Source organism: Doryrhamphus excisus, chromosome 1 (genome assembly GCF_030265055.1).
Source record: "Doryrhamphus excisus isolate RoL2022-K1 chromosome 1, RoL_Dexc_1.0, whole genome shotgun sequence".
Taxonomy (NCBI): Eukaryota; Metazoa; Chordata; class Actinopteri; order Syngnathiformes; family Syngnathidae; genus Doryrhamphus; species Doryrhamphus excisus.
In genome coordinates this window covers 18592557-18603927 of record NC_080466.1, presented here as the reverse complement: position 1 = coordinate 18603927, position 11371 = coordinate 18592557, and the positions used below count along the sequence as shown (strand labels likewise).

Here is an 11371-nt window from a genome sequence, read left to right as displayed (position 1 = left end):
ATGGAGGACTGTGCGCATGCGCAACGACGTGGCGCTACGTGGCCGGTCAGGTGCCGTCACATATTTAAAGGGCCACACACGTTCTATGGCAACCTAAATCAAGAATGTATTGTATAAAGTCTTTGTATATATTGCTATAAATTTCTATAAATTTCTATACATTTCTATAAATGTATAATTTTTTCCTAGTGTCCATCAGTATAATGGATTACCATCTAAAACTAAAATAACAGTGTTCTCTTGTCATACTTCAAAACAGGTTTAAAAATAGCACTAATATTTAAAAGGTTAATATCCATCAACATCTGAAAGCATTTTGTGCCAACATTAAACAAATATTAAATACATTTCAAGAAATAATAAAATTTTATTTAATTTACTAAAATGTTTTTAATTAGTCCCTGTAGGACACTACTGTAGGACGTAGAAAATTTTAAAACCACTACATTATTGAAAACATTAAAATATACTTTTTGAACTTGAAAAACAGGCATTCTTTTTCTATGCCACTTGTCCTCACTTGGGTCGCGGATGTAAGCTGGAGCAGTTGAATAACATTTGAAATCTTTTGATTAATATTTAAAACCACTTTAATTCTATTTTTAACAATAACAGGATATACTTTTCTTATGAGTATGGGTTTTGGCTCTATTGTACTTCAAACTGACATCATGCAAGACATCACCAGCTCCGGAGACTTTTTAATTTGGTCACTTTTTGTGATGTCATCGAGGACACATGTGATGATAACCATAGAACCAGAAATGGAACCTATAACACAAGGGACTGACTGTTCAATATGAGACTCACCAAGCCAAATTAAATAACATATAAACTCAGCAATTTAATGCCGGTGAGGTCACCTGTTGTTTTTGTCTATATAAAACATGACCTTACAATAAGGTGCAATTGTTGACAATAGGACCACACTTTTTACACAACCAATGGGTATGAGTGGCGCTGATATCAGTAGTTTATTGTTAAGTCTGACACATTCAAAATGGAAAAAGGAAAAACACAGAAGAAACATTGTCCACCTGCAAATTTGCTTTTTTTGTGTACTATAGAGCAACAATGAAAGATGGCAGCCAACAGAGTCGACTTCTATTTCCGTTCAAAAAGGACTGGAATGATTCACCAGCCAACTGCGATCTCAAGCAGAGAGGAAGAAAATAACACAAATAATTTACAGCTTTTTTTTTTCTTTCTTGGAGGATCAAAAACAATGTCCACTTCTAAAACACATGACAGAGTTGTCACATAGATCATAAAAGGGAAAAAGCATTTATCAAAACTAGCTCTCAAGTGTGGAAAATATGCAGATTATTTCAGTATAATTTGGAGAGGAGAGGCTGTGCTCGAACCGACAAGAGATTGTCCCAGAAATGTTTGGAAAATAGTGCAACATACCACCAGCTAAGGAAGACCTCATTAGCGCATTTATCCAGAAAACAAAAGTTGCTACATCACTTTCCTCTTTTCAGTGCAAGATTAAAATAAAATGTTGCCCTTTCCAGCTGAAAATAAAAAAAAAACACAATGAATAACCAGCATTATGAAAAATACAAATGCACCAACAGCTAGAAAAGTGTTCACATAGTATTTGCGAAGTCTGTCGGCTGCAAACACAGCCAGCCCACTCACACTCACATTACAAAATTGTATTTGGAGGACAAAGTATTTTAAAAATATGGTTTGGTATTGGATTATGGAGCCGTCACAGTTTTAAATGTACCTTTTTGGGGCCATAGAATAGCAAACCAATGTAAAAAAAAAAAAAAAAAGTCACATCTTAGGCAGCAAAATTAAAAAGGGAGAAACAACGCACCAGAATCTTAAAATCCTTGTGAATACTGCAACTTTTGTTTTACCCAAAATGAATGTTGCTGTAGTAAAGAGAAAATAGAAGGCACCTTTTTTTTTCCATTTCAATCGAGTCAAAAGGAAACCAATACAGTAAACTTTGCCGTACATTTATTCTGTCACTTTCACACTGTGAAGACACAAACAAGTGGAGTAGGGAGAATACTGTGAATCAAAAGAAACCAGAGCGAGCCGCCATCTTCATTACCCCTCATCTCCAAAACTTCACCACACACACAAACACACACACACACAGTCATTTATTTGGTGGAAAAAATCCAAGATTATGTTTATCAAGGAGGCATGTAGAGTCATCTTGTCCATCCAGCAGTAATATTTGAAGTTTTCGGTGAAAAAAAGTCAAAGTACACAGCAGTACTTCGCAGCTGCGAGCGAGGCCTGCCCCGTTACGTCGTCTCTCCAGCTTGTCAATGAAACACGGCAAAGAACCAAAACAAGAAAATAAGTACCCATGAGTGCATATTGGTGAGTGCGTTTACGCAATATTTTTTTGAAGCAGTGGTCTCTTGGGGAAGAAAAAAAAAAAAAAGGGAAAGGAAATAAAATAAAAAGGCATGCCTTTCCCCTTTGGAACGTTTGCATCTTGCTGTTTTCCAACGGTAATGGGCAGAAAACTACCATAGAAAATGTGCAATAGAGGAATTTAGTGAAGCAGCCTCCTAATTTCCATATTTCGATATACATATATGTGTGTAGATATATATAGATATACATATAATCTCTGTTCCAAATGCTGGGCTGTTTTGTGGTAGTCTTTCAGTCCCTCCCAAAAAAAATGTAGATTCCTCCTGGTGGGGTTTCCACAAATTTACAAATGAAAGTGTGTGATTTCTTGAGATACCAAAAAAATGGATCCTCGGCTCACAACTAATAAGCGACATTTTTCGTAGTAGTTTTGTCTATTTCACAAATGCTCGACGGGCTGTGTCACACTCCGAAAGCCAAAAAAAAAAAAAAAAGAACCAAAAATTGAAACAAAAAAAACCCAAATATATACGTTTATACATGTAGATTTTGTGAACGGTTGAAGATGAAGAGCACGTTACTACTTCCACACTGCAGGTGGCGCCACTTCTCAGCGACGCTGAGCAGCAAAGCGACCTTCGCCCGGGCCGCCGGAGCCTCTTCCGGAGCCCATGCCCGGTTTGGGAGCCATGCTGCCTCGGGGTGGCGGTCCTCTTCCGTCGCGTTCTCGCATCATGCCGCTTCCCATGATGCCTCGTGGGCCTCCTGGACCCCGGTCGTTGCGCCTTATGTCCCGGCGATCGTCTCCGCGGGTCTCACGCTCACGCGCCGCTCTGGTCTTCTTTTCCTCCACGTTCAGACGCACTTCTCCACGGAACATGATAGGCTGGGGGGAGGAAGAGAAAACGAAACGTCACATTTCATAATCTGGCACAAAATACATATCATTACTTCACCACAGGGATGTCCCGATCCAATCTTCAGGATCTGGATCGGAGTACCATCCACTGTATTATTGAAGATCTTATAATATCAGGAGTTTGCATGTTCTCCCAGTGGGTGGAATAAAATTAAAGACCGTTTTGGTAGGAAGCAGAAATCAAAGGAAATACAGTTGGAATAGGTGCAGATTCTGGAAGATCTAGAACGTTTTCTGTGCTGGTTATTGTGTGTAGCTGCTCTGTAGGAGTCCAAAACTCAGGACAAAGGGTCGAAAAATTAGCATAATAATAGGTCCCTTTTAAGGGTTGCACGGCGGATGAGTGGTTAGCGTGCAGGCCTCACAGCTAGTTCGATTCTACCCTCGCTCACTGTGCGGATTTTGCATATTCTCCCAGTGCATGCGTGGGTTTTCTCCGGGTACTCCGGTTTCCTCCCACATTCCAAAAACATGCTAGGTTAATTGCCGACTCCAAATTGTCCATAGGTATGAATGAGAGTGTGAATGGTTGTCTATATTTGCCCTCCAGTCCAGGGTGTACCCCGCCTCTCGCCCGAAGACAGCTGGGATAGGCTCTAGCACCCCCCGCGACCCTCGTGAGGAAAAGCGGTACTTGCTACTTCTGCAAGATTACCATGTTGATTTCACTTTGGACGTTAGATATTACGCTCCGTAGCTACAACGGTAGTTGCCCCTCACTGTGCCGCTCCAACCACTGGTTGTTAAGACTACTGACTATTCAGGACGTATACCTTTTTTTGTTGGGAACTGATATTTTGCTGAAACTTATGTTCTACTGCTGATTACTAAAAAGAACAGAAAAGGGTAGAAACTAATTTTTTTCCTGATGAAAAATGAGACTAATCTCGGAATATACCATGTCTTTACGCCCCAAGAACACAATATTCGGTGTGCCTCAGTCAAACTCATCAAGATGCTAGTACAGAAAAGGGACAGATTTTGTAAAATGGCTGGGATTTAATGAGTTACGTTGAGTATTTTTTAATGGCACCCTTAATTGCTTTACACAATTAGACAGGATGTGGCGAAACAGTGCTCTTACTGTGTTGTGTGTATTGAGAATGTGCGTTGGTAAAGACGACGCCAGTGTTTCACAGAGGAGGCAGGTTACTGTTTGTGATGAAATTCCGCCACGAAAAAATACCCCAGAAAAAACTTCCATGATCATTTTTATAAGACCCTCAGTGCGCCCTTGTCTTTGTTTACACACAATAAATAGATAAAATACACAGTAGCACTTCTTGTAGACAGACGTGGACAAACTCCGCTCATTAGCATAAAGCTACAGACACACTAAATGCCGTGTTCCTAGTACGACTTACTAAAAGGACTTCTAAAACTCAATTCCAGCAAAAAGGCACTTCCAATACATACTTCCAACTGTGGGACACTTACTAAAAATATTGGACCATTATTTATACAGTACAAAAACTAACAAGTACTGATACACTACCACTATGTGATATAACCAAACCCACCAGCCAGTGCATGAAAGTGGGTCATTAAATGGTAATACATGCCCCTTCTACCTTGGCCCCAAGGATTCTCTGCACAGGATCGGAGTCGTCAAAGACCACAAATCCAAAGTTAGGAAGCTTCCCGCCGACAGCTTTGGTGTTGATCCGCAGTTCAACAACATTTCCATAGGCTGCAAAATGTAAAGGGCAAAAAAAAAAAAAAAAGACCATTAGTCACACTGGACGTGCATGTCATAGATAACTATGGTGTATCCCACCAGGCAAACTGCCACCCGCATTTATCTGCCTGTGGCTTTTTAACTCAGAGCAGAAACAATCCTAGGCGGTCTGGTCTTGTTATAATAGGGATGATAATGCAAACATACTCGTGAAGAAGTCTCTGAGCTCGCTTTCGTCGATGTCATGCGGGAGGTTTCCGACAAAAACCTGGTGGCTGTCTGGGTAGCGTATAGTTCGCCTGGTGTCCATTTCGCCAGCATCAAGATCGCCCCGACCGCCTGCAGGGTGAATACAAAGAGGAAGTTGCAGGGTGAATTACGTCCATTATGTGCAGTAATATGCTGTCTTTTTTTATCTGTTTTAATATCTTTAGAACGCACAGAAGAGAGAAAGACAAATATGTTCATGTCTCACAAAGATGGCAGATTATGGGCAAATTTTTTTCTTTAAAACTGCATTTCCATTATAGTTCATTTATGCTTTAATTAGCATAAATATGCATTTTTTACACTAACAATAGGCCATAGTCAACAAAAAACAGCAATCAATTATTAATTATGTTTAGAAAAACTGCATTAGAGGGAGAGATGTTTGAAGCATGATGGAGCAACTTTACTGGATTTACATTTTTTTGCATTATTTATTTATTTTTTAAAGCCTCCCCTCAAAAAAAAAACATACAAAAAAACACCAAGTACTCACTGCAACTGAGTAAACAAACACTAAGGAAACATGGGATAGTATTGTTTGGCCACCCCTCTACAAAATGTAAACATTTTGCAGCTAATCAACCAAACAGCAATCTTAATTCCAAATAATTCAAATAAAATTATTAAATAAACTACAGTAAAAGTATAAAAAAAATTCCAGCCCTGAACTTAAAATCTTTAAAAAAAAAACAAAAAACAATAAATAAGGTAATTGTAATGGAGCTAAAAAAAAAATGTACATACCTTTGTTGACAAAACTTAAGTGTGGTTTCCCTGTTTGTGCCTCAGAAGACGGCATGCCATCTGTTAAAAGGTGACAGGGACACAGATTGTCAACTTAGAGCATATTTCATTGACTTTTAGCCGTTAAAAGTAGAAATAATAATACAAATAAAAAAAAAAATAGGCAGTACCTGATCTGGGTCCACGTGGGGGGAAGGCCGGTCTGTCTCGTGCACGCTGGTCTCGGAGTCTCAGTGGCGCTGCCTGCGTCTCTGGCTTGGCTTCGACTCGGGGCTGCGTGGTGGAAGCCAGAGTATTATTTTTTTTAGATGACCGTGTGTACTTGTGGTCTTTTATAAAGTCTTGTTAATTATTGTTACTGTAAATATTGTTTTTTTTTTTTACAAACAGCACATTAAGGTACCAAAGTGGTTACCTGCGAGCTTGGTGCTTTCACAACATGGGGTGAGATACCAGAGGAGGTGCCTGAAGGAGGAAGGTTTTTACTGGTCACTGAGGCCCAAGAGAAGGTCTATGGATGGGGAGTGGGGGAGACATAATTGCATAATGGTTACAACGCTGCCCAACTATTCATGAAGGAAAAGTTAACCAGCTGAACAAGATATCGGCTCCGACCTTAGGTGTCTCCTGGGAATTAGCGGCAGACTCCACCGGGACAGGAGAAGGAGCTTTTGCCTCCATTTCTTCCAAAACTTTCTCATCAACTTCAGACTTTATTTCCTCAACTTTGGGCTCAGGCTCGGGTTCTATTTCTGGTTCCGGGGCAGGCTCCTCCATGGGCTCCTCCACTCCGTTACTGCAGAGAGTGGAACACAAAATGACTCCCCTGCTTCAAATGTAGTTATCTAAAAGAGGGAGAGGTTGGTAGAGTTGCATCGTACGTGACGGGGTGTGGCTCATAGTAAGTGGTGCTGTTGGGGCTCTCCTGCAGAGGCTCGGGAGATGCCTGCCTTTCTTCTGCCTCCTCTTCAACTTCTTCCTCTGATTCTAGAAGCAAAGCCAGACACGGTGACAATTAGACGCAATCACACACAACTGACAAGCTAAACTCGAACCTATAGGGCAAGGGTCGGGAGCTCGATGTGGCTCTTTGGATGACTAGATCTGGCTCTCAGACATCATAGTGTGAAAAGTAATGTTCAAAATATAAAAAATTCCCATGCATGTTAATCCATCCAATTTTTTCTTGCATTGTGGGTGGCCAGAGCCTATGTCAGCTGTCTTCACACAATTTTCAGACACCAAAACCCCATACAAAACAAACATCTCCCGAGATAAGGTATGTGAGGGCTGTTAGACTGTTTAGAATTGGGAGAATATGACTAAAATATTAATTTTGCCATCACAGCGGCTCCATTTAACAGTTTAAATTGTCTCAAGTGCAAAAAGAAGCAAAGCGCTCGCCTGCAAAAAGCAATACCAGAGTCGCAGCAGATGTGATTGTACTTGTGAATACCTCACCTTCATCCAGTTCAGCTTCTGAGTCACAAAAAACCTCGTCTTCATAGCGGAAGATGTCATTGTGTACATAGAACTTGTTGGCCACAGAACCCTAACAGAGGTAATTGAAGTCATAAGTAATAAAAAAAACAAAAAAAGATCAATAGGTGGGTGTGAACTTTTAGATATACATACATCCGGAGCCAGCACAAATGTCTGCATGAACTTCCTCATGGGCTGGCCGTTGTTGGACAGCTCTCCGAGGACCTGCACCACCACACCGTCACTGAGTGTGGCGTGGGCATCCACTTGCCGGATCTTTGTGTGGCACTCATTGAACTGCAGGGACATGACCTTCTTGTGGATTTCCTAAGAAGTTCAAAAAGCAAATCAGTTTATGGTCTTCTCGGTTCTTTTAACAAGCAGAGAAAATGAAATCAACCCAGCAAATCAGCACTGCACGTTTACTTGAATGATTTGGAGTACATGAGAAAGTAGAAAAGGGAAATGTAGCGCTCTCTCACATGTAACTATCACGCATACCAAACCTTGTGTCATCATGGCCAACACATTAAATAGTCTAGTATAGTTACTGCAGAAGGGCGGCACGGCGGACAAGTGGTTATCGCGCAGACCTGACATCTAGGAGACCAGGGTTCAATTCCACCCTTGGCCATTTCTGTGTGGAGTTTGAATGTTCTCCCCGTGCATGCGTGGGTTTTCTCCTGGTACTCCGGTTTCCTCCCACATTCCAAAAACATGCTAGGTTAATTGGGACTCCAAATTGTCCATAGGTATGAATGTGAGTGCAAATGGTTGTTTGTCTATATGTGCCCTGTGATTGGCTGGCGACCAGTCCTGGGTGTACCCCGCCTCTCACCCGAAAACAGCTGGGATAGGCTCCAGCAGAGGATACTGCAGAGTCATTGTTACCTTTTCTCAGTACCGGCTTGGGCATCATTTAAGCAAAAGGCACGGTTTCAAAGTTCCCATTACAGTAACATCAAAACGACACTCAACCTTATTTCATACTGCCCATTAGAGCCAATAATATCTTTGCTGGGTTGACTCGGACGTTGACTCATACACTTCACAGCTTCAGTGGTAGCATCCAAACAGAAATAGAGCGAAAAGCCAGAACAGGGGTGTGAGGATGAACTCACTCTGCCCTATTGTTGTGTTGAAAACAGTCCAACAAGTATTTCGTCAATATAGTCAGTCAATATTCAGTGCAAGTTTAAAGTAGGGTGGAATTTCATTTGGCCAATACTACCACAGCTGTAAAAAGGCACCATTCACAATTTATGACCTAAGATACTTATCAGACTTTGTGTGTCATGAGAACATTTGAGACCTACCGCTTGCCCGTACACTGCTTCCGCCAGCTTTCCGCTGGCATCAAGGCCCCCGTGAACATAAGAAGAATTCCTCCCGTAGAACCTGATGACAAACATAAATATACTAAACACTCTCCAAATATCACCTTTCATGTGTGTTCATTCTTACCTGTGCAGGAAATCTGGTGCCTTGTTCAACAGTGTGTAATACTGCCTCACAAACTCCCGCCCTACAAGCAGGGGACTTGGCTTCTCCATCACCATTTCTTTGGTAAACAATATTAAGTGCTAGAAAAGGGGGAGAAACAGGATTTAGCTGTAACAATCATAATCAAATTAAGATTATAGTGATTGAAGCAAGTTAGCTATCTACAAATTGTCATCGTTTGTAACGGGAGTGGCTTAAAGCTGCATATTTAATTTAAATCTATGTACAAGCTGAATAGTTGGGGAATGTGTCCTTTTACTAGCACAAGGCTACGTTCTTTGTCTCACTGCAGGCCCACATCCGTCAGAGAGCAGACAGCTGACTGTTAGCATGGAAGCTAAGCAGAAGCTAGTGCGCCATAGCGACAAAGGGCCTCAAGATGCTGCGGGCGTCAATTTAAAGTGACTAATTTGCAGCCCATTATGTTTACAAATATACGTTGCACATGCGTGAGGCCTATAATGGTGACCTGCCTATATGCTAACACAAGCCTCCTGTTGGTAGCATTATTGATTGGCGCGACAATGCATTGGCTTGTTTATAATACACAAGGCATTAGAATTAGTTGAGAATAATCAAAATACGCATTATAAAACAGGATACACCAGATAGCATGACCAACAAGAGACGCTCTTTACCTAACCGGCTAACCTGCGTTAGCACCGGGTAAGCTAACTTGTGGCGTCGTCCTATTTCTCCTCTCAGGCTCTAATTGTTACATAAAGTCAACGCAATTAAGGTATCACTTAAGCTTCAATTGTAGTACAAAGAGGAAAACAACACGACTATGAAATGCTCCTGAATTTTACACTTAACTGTAAACAAAGGGGTTTATAAAAACCGACACAACAGAAAGCGAATGGTAGCTGTTGTGACATACCATCGTGTAACGTTGTTACATAGAGACACATACATGTTTATCTCGATTATTAAACATTAAATGGCGCCGTTGTGTTAATATCACAATCGTAATGTTCTGTAAATACAGCTCAAACAACTCGATTGTCCACCATTAAGTGCCATCTCGAAGAAAACAAAGGAGTACAAATCACGATACCTTACCATCGACCGGTAACGTGAAGCAGATTGTACAGAAACTACAAATGTGCCAGTTAACTTTTACATATGATCATTATTGTCAATTTAAAAAGAGAAATGTGTAATTGACGAGACAATGCAGCTACGTTAGCTTGCTGTTAGCATTAGCTTGCCAGCCGCATCATTGGTGAAGGTGGATGGCTAACTTACCTTGTGAATGACCAATCTATATAGACTGAATGATTTATAGCAATAATTCGACTAACAATATGGAACTTTAAACCGCGACTATACAGCCAGGCGTTTATTGTGAAGACTCCTATATCCCCACTAGCTTCGATTTATTGTTTTAGCCCTGCTTTCTGGGGCAGGAACCCCCAAGGCAGCGAGCCGACCAATCAGCTGTGTCTCCCAGTGACGACACTATCTTTGACCGCGCCCCCAAAACGTCATGACAGTACACATTCAGCCTTTAAGTTTCGTTTCCGAGGCATGAGCGATTAATCTACAAATTGTTACAAAAGCATCACAAATCCTCTTATTTACTGACGTGTGCGAGTAGTGATGTTTTGTATTGTTGAATTATATTTATTCAACCCCTATTTCATAGAATTTGCATGTATTTTTTCCATATACATCGTTCTGAGACACGACAATTGATTTTTATGCACTGTAGTACACAAAGGTTTTTACTATACAGTACTGTTTTCAGAGATTTATCGATTTTCAAGGGGAAAATAACCAATTGATCAACACACTGTAAAAAAAATTTTCTTTGTATTTTTTCACCTGCAAGGAACTTTGACAATGTTAGCACATTTATCCAGAAATCATTTTATTTGATACAATTAACAGTGTTTATGATGTGTAAAAACTCAAAAATTTCAAGCCTATAACTTCAGATTTGACTTAACCTGTCTTATGTTGACTTAACTTAGCCTTGTACGTCTGTAATAGGAACTTGACTCAATATTTGTGACTAATGATTTGACACTTACTTGAGATTCACAAAACCCTGACCTTCTCCCACTTTTGACTACAACTACTACTAATATAAAATATTTTTATGCGATTATGAGATTGTTGATTTTGCTCATATCTAAAAATGTAACTTAACTATAACTTACATACATTTGTAGCGTACTAACAGTACCGTAACAACAATAAAATATAATAAAAGTGTGACTTTGATGTAAAGTATGGTATTATATCGACATTTTTTCACCTTTTTGTTATGTTTTCATTATTTTATCAGTTAAATGTATTTTTAAAGTGTCAAATTATGAGGTATATAAATGCCTTATATTTGCAGTTAATTGGTCATTTGAAATTTAGCACCCCCTAGTGGTTGAACAAGTTGTTCCTTTGACAGTAATAGCAGAGTTCTT

General features: G+C 40.2%; 1 protein-coding gene across 2 annotated transcripts; it reads right to left on the bottom strand.

Moving 5' to 3' along the window:
• Positions 1–951: 951 nt before the first annotated feature.
• Positions 952–10362, bottom strand: g3bp2a (G3BP stress granule assembly factor 2a). Of its 2 annotated transcripts, none has more exons than XM_058080832.1 (13): positions 10194–10362; positions 8907–9025; positions 8759–8840; positions 7596–7769; positions 7422–7512; positions 6842–6947; positions 6576–6756; positions 6376–6471; positions 6131–6233; positions 5961–6020; positions 5154–5285; positions 4831–4958; positions 952–3235 (listed from the first exon to the last, which is right to left on the bottom strand). In XM_058080832.1, exons 2-13 carry the CDS (start codon positions 8999–9001, stop codon positions 2960–2962), a joined length of 1524 nt encoding a protein of 507 aa, XP_057936815.1. In that variant the 5' UTR covers positions 9002–9025; positions 10194–10362; the 3' UTR covers positions 952–2959. The 2 variants fall into 2 exon arrangements, with proteins under 2 accessions (XP_057936815.1, XP_057936823.1); XM_058080840.1 differs by having other exon boundaries at positions 4840–4958.
• Between the last annotated feature and the right edge of the window lie 1009 nt (positions 10363–11371).

Coding starts and splice junctions, on each gene's coding strand:
- g3bp2a (XM_058080832.1), bottom strand. CDS start 9,001: ATGGTGATGGAGAAGCCAAGTCCCCTGCTTGTAGGGCGGGAGTTTGTG. Junction 6,021..6,130: donor CCCACGTGGACCCAGATCAG/GTACTGCCTATT, acceptor ACCTTTTAACAG/ATGGCATGCCGTCTTCTGAG. Junction 4,959..5,153: donor GCTCAGAGACTTCTTCACGA/GTATGTTTGCAT, acceptor TACATTTTGCAG/CCTATGGAAATGTTGTTGAA.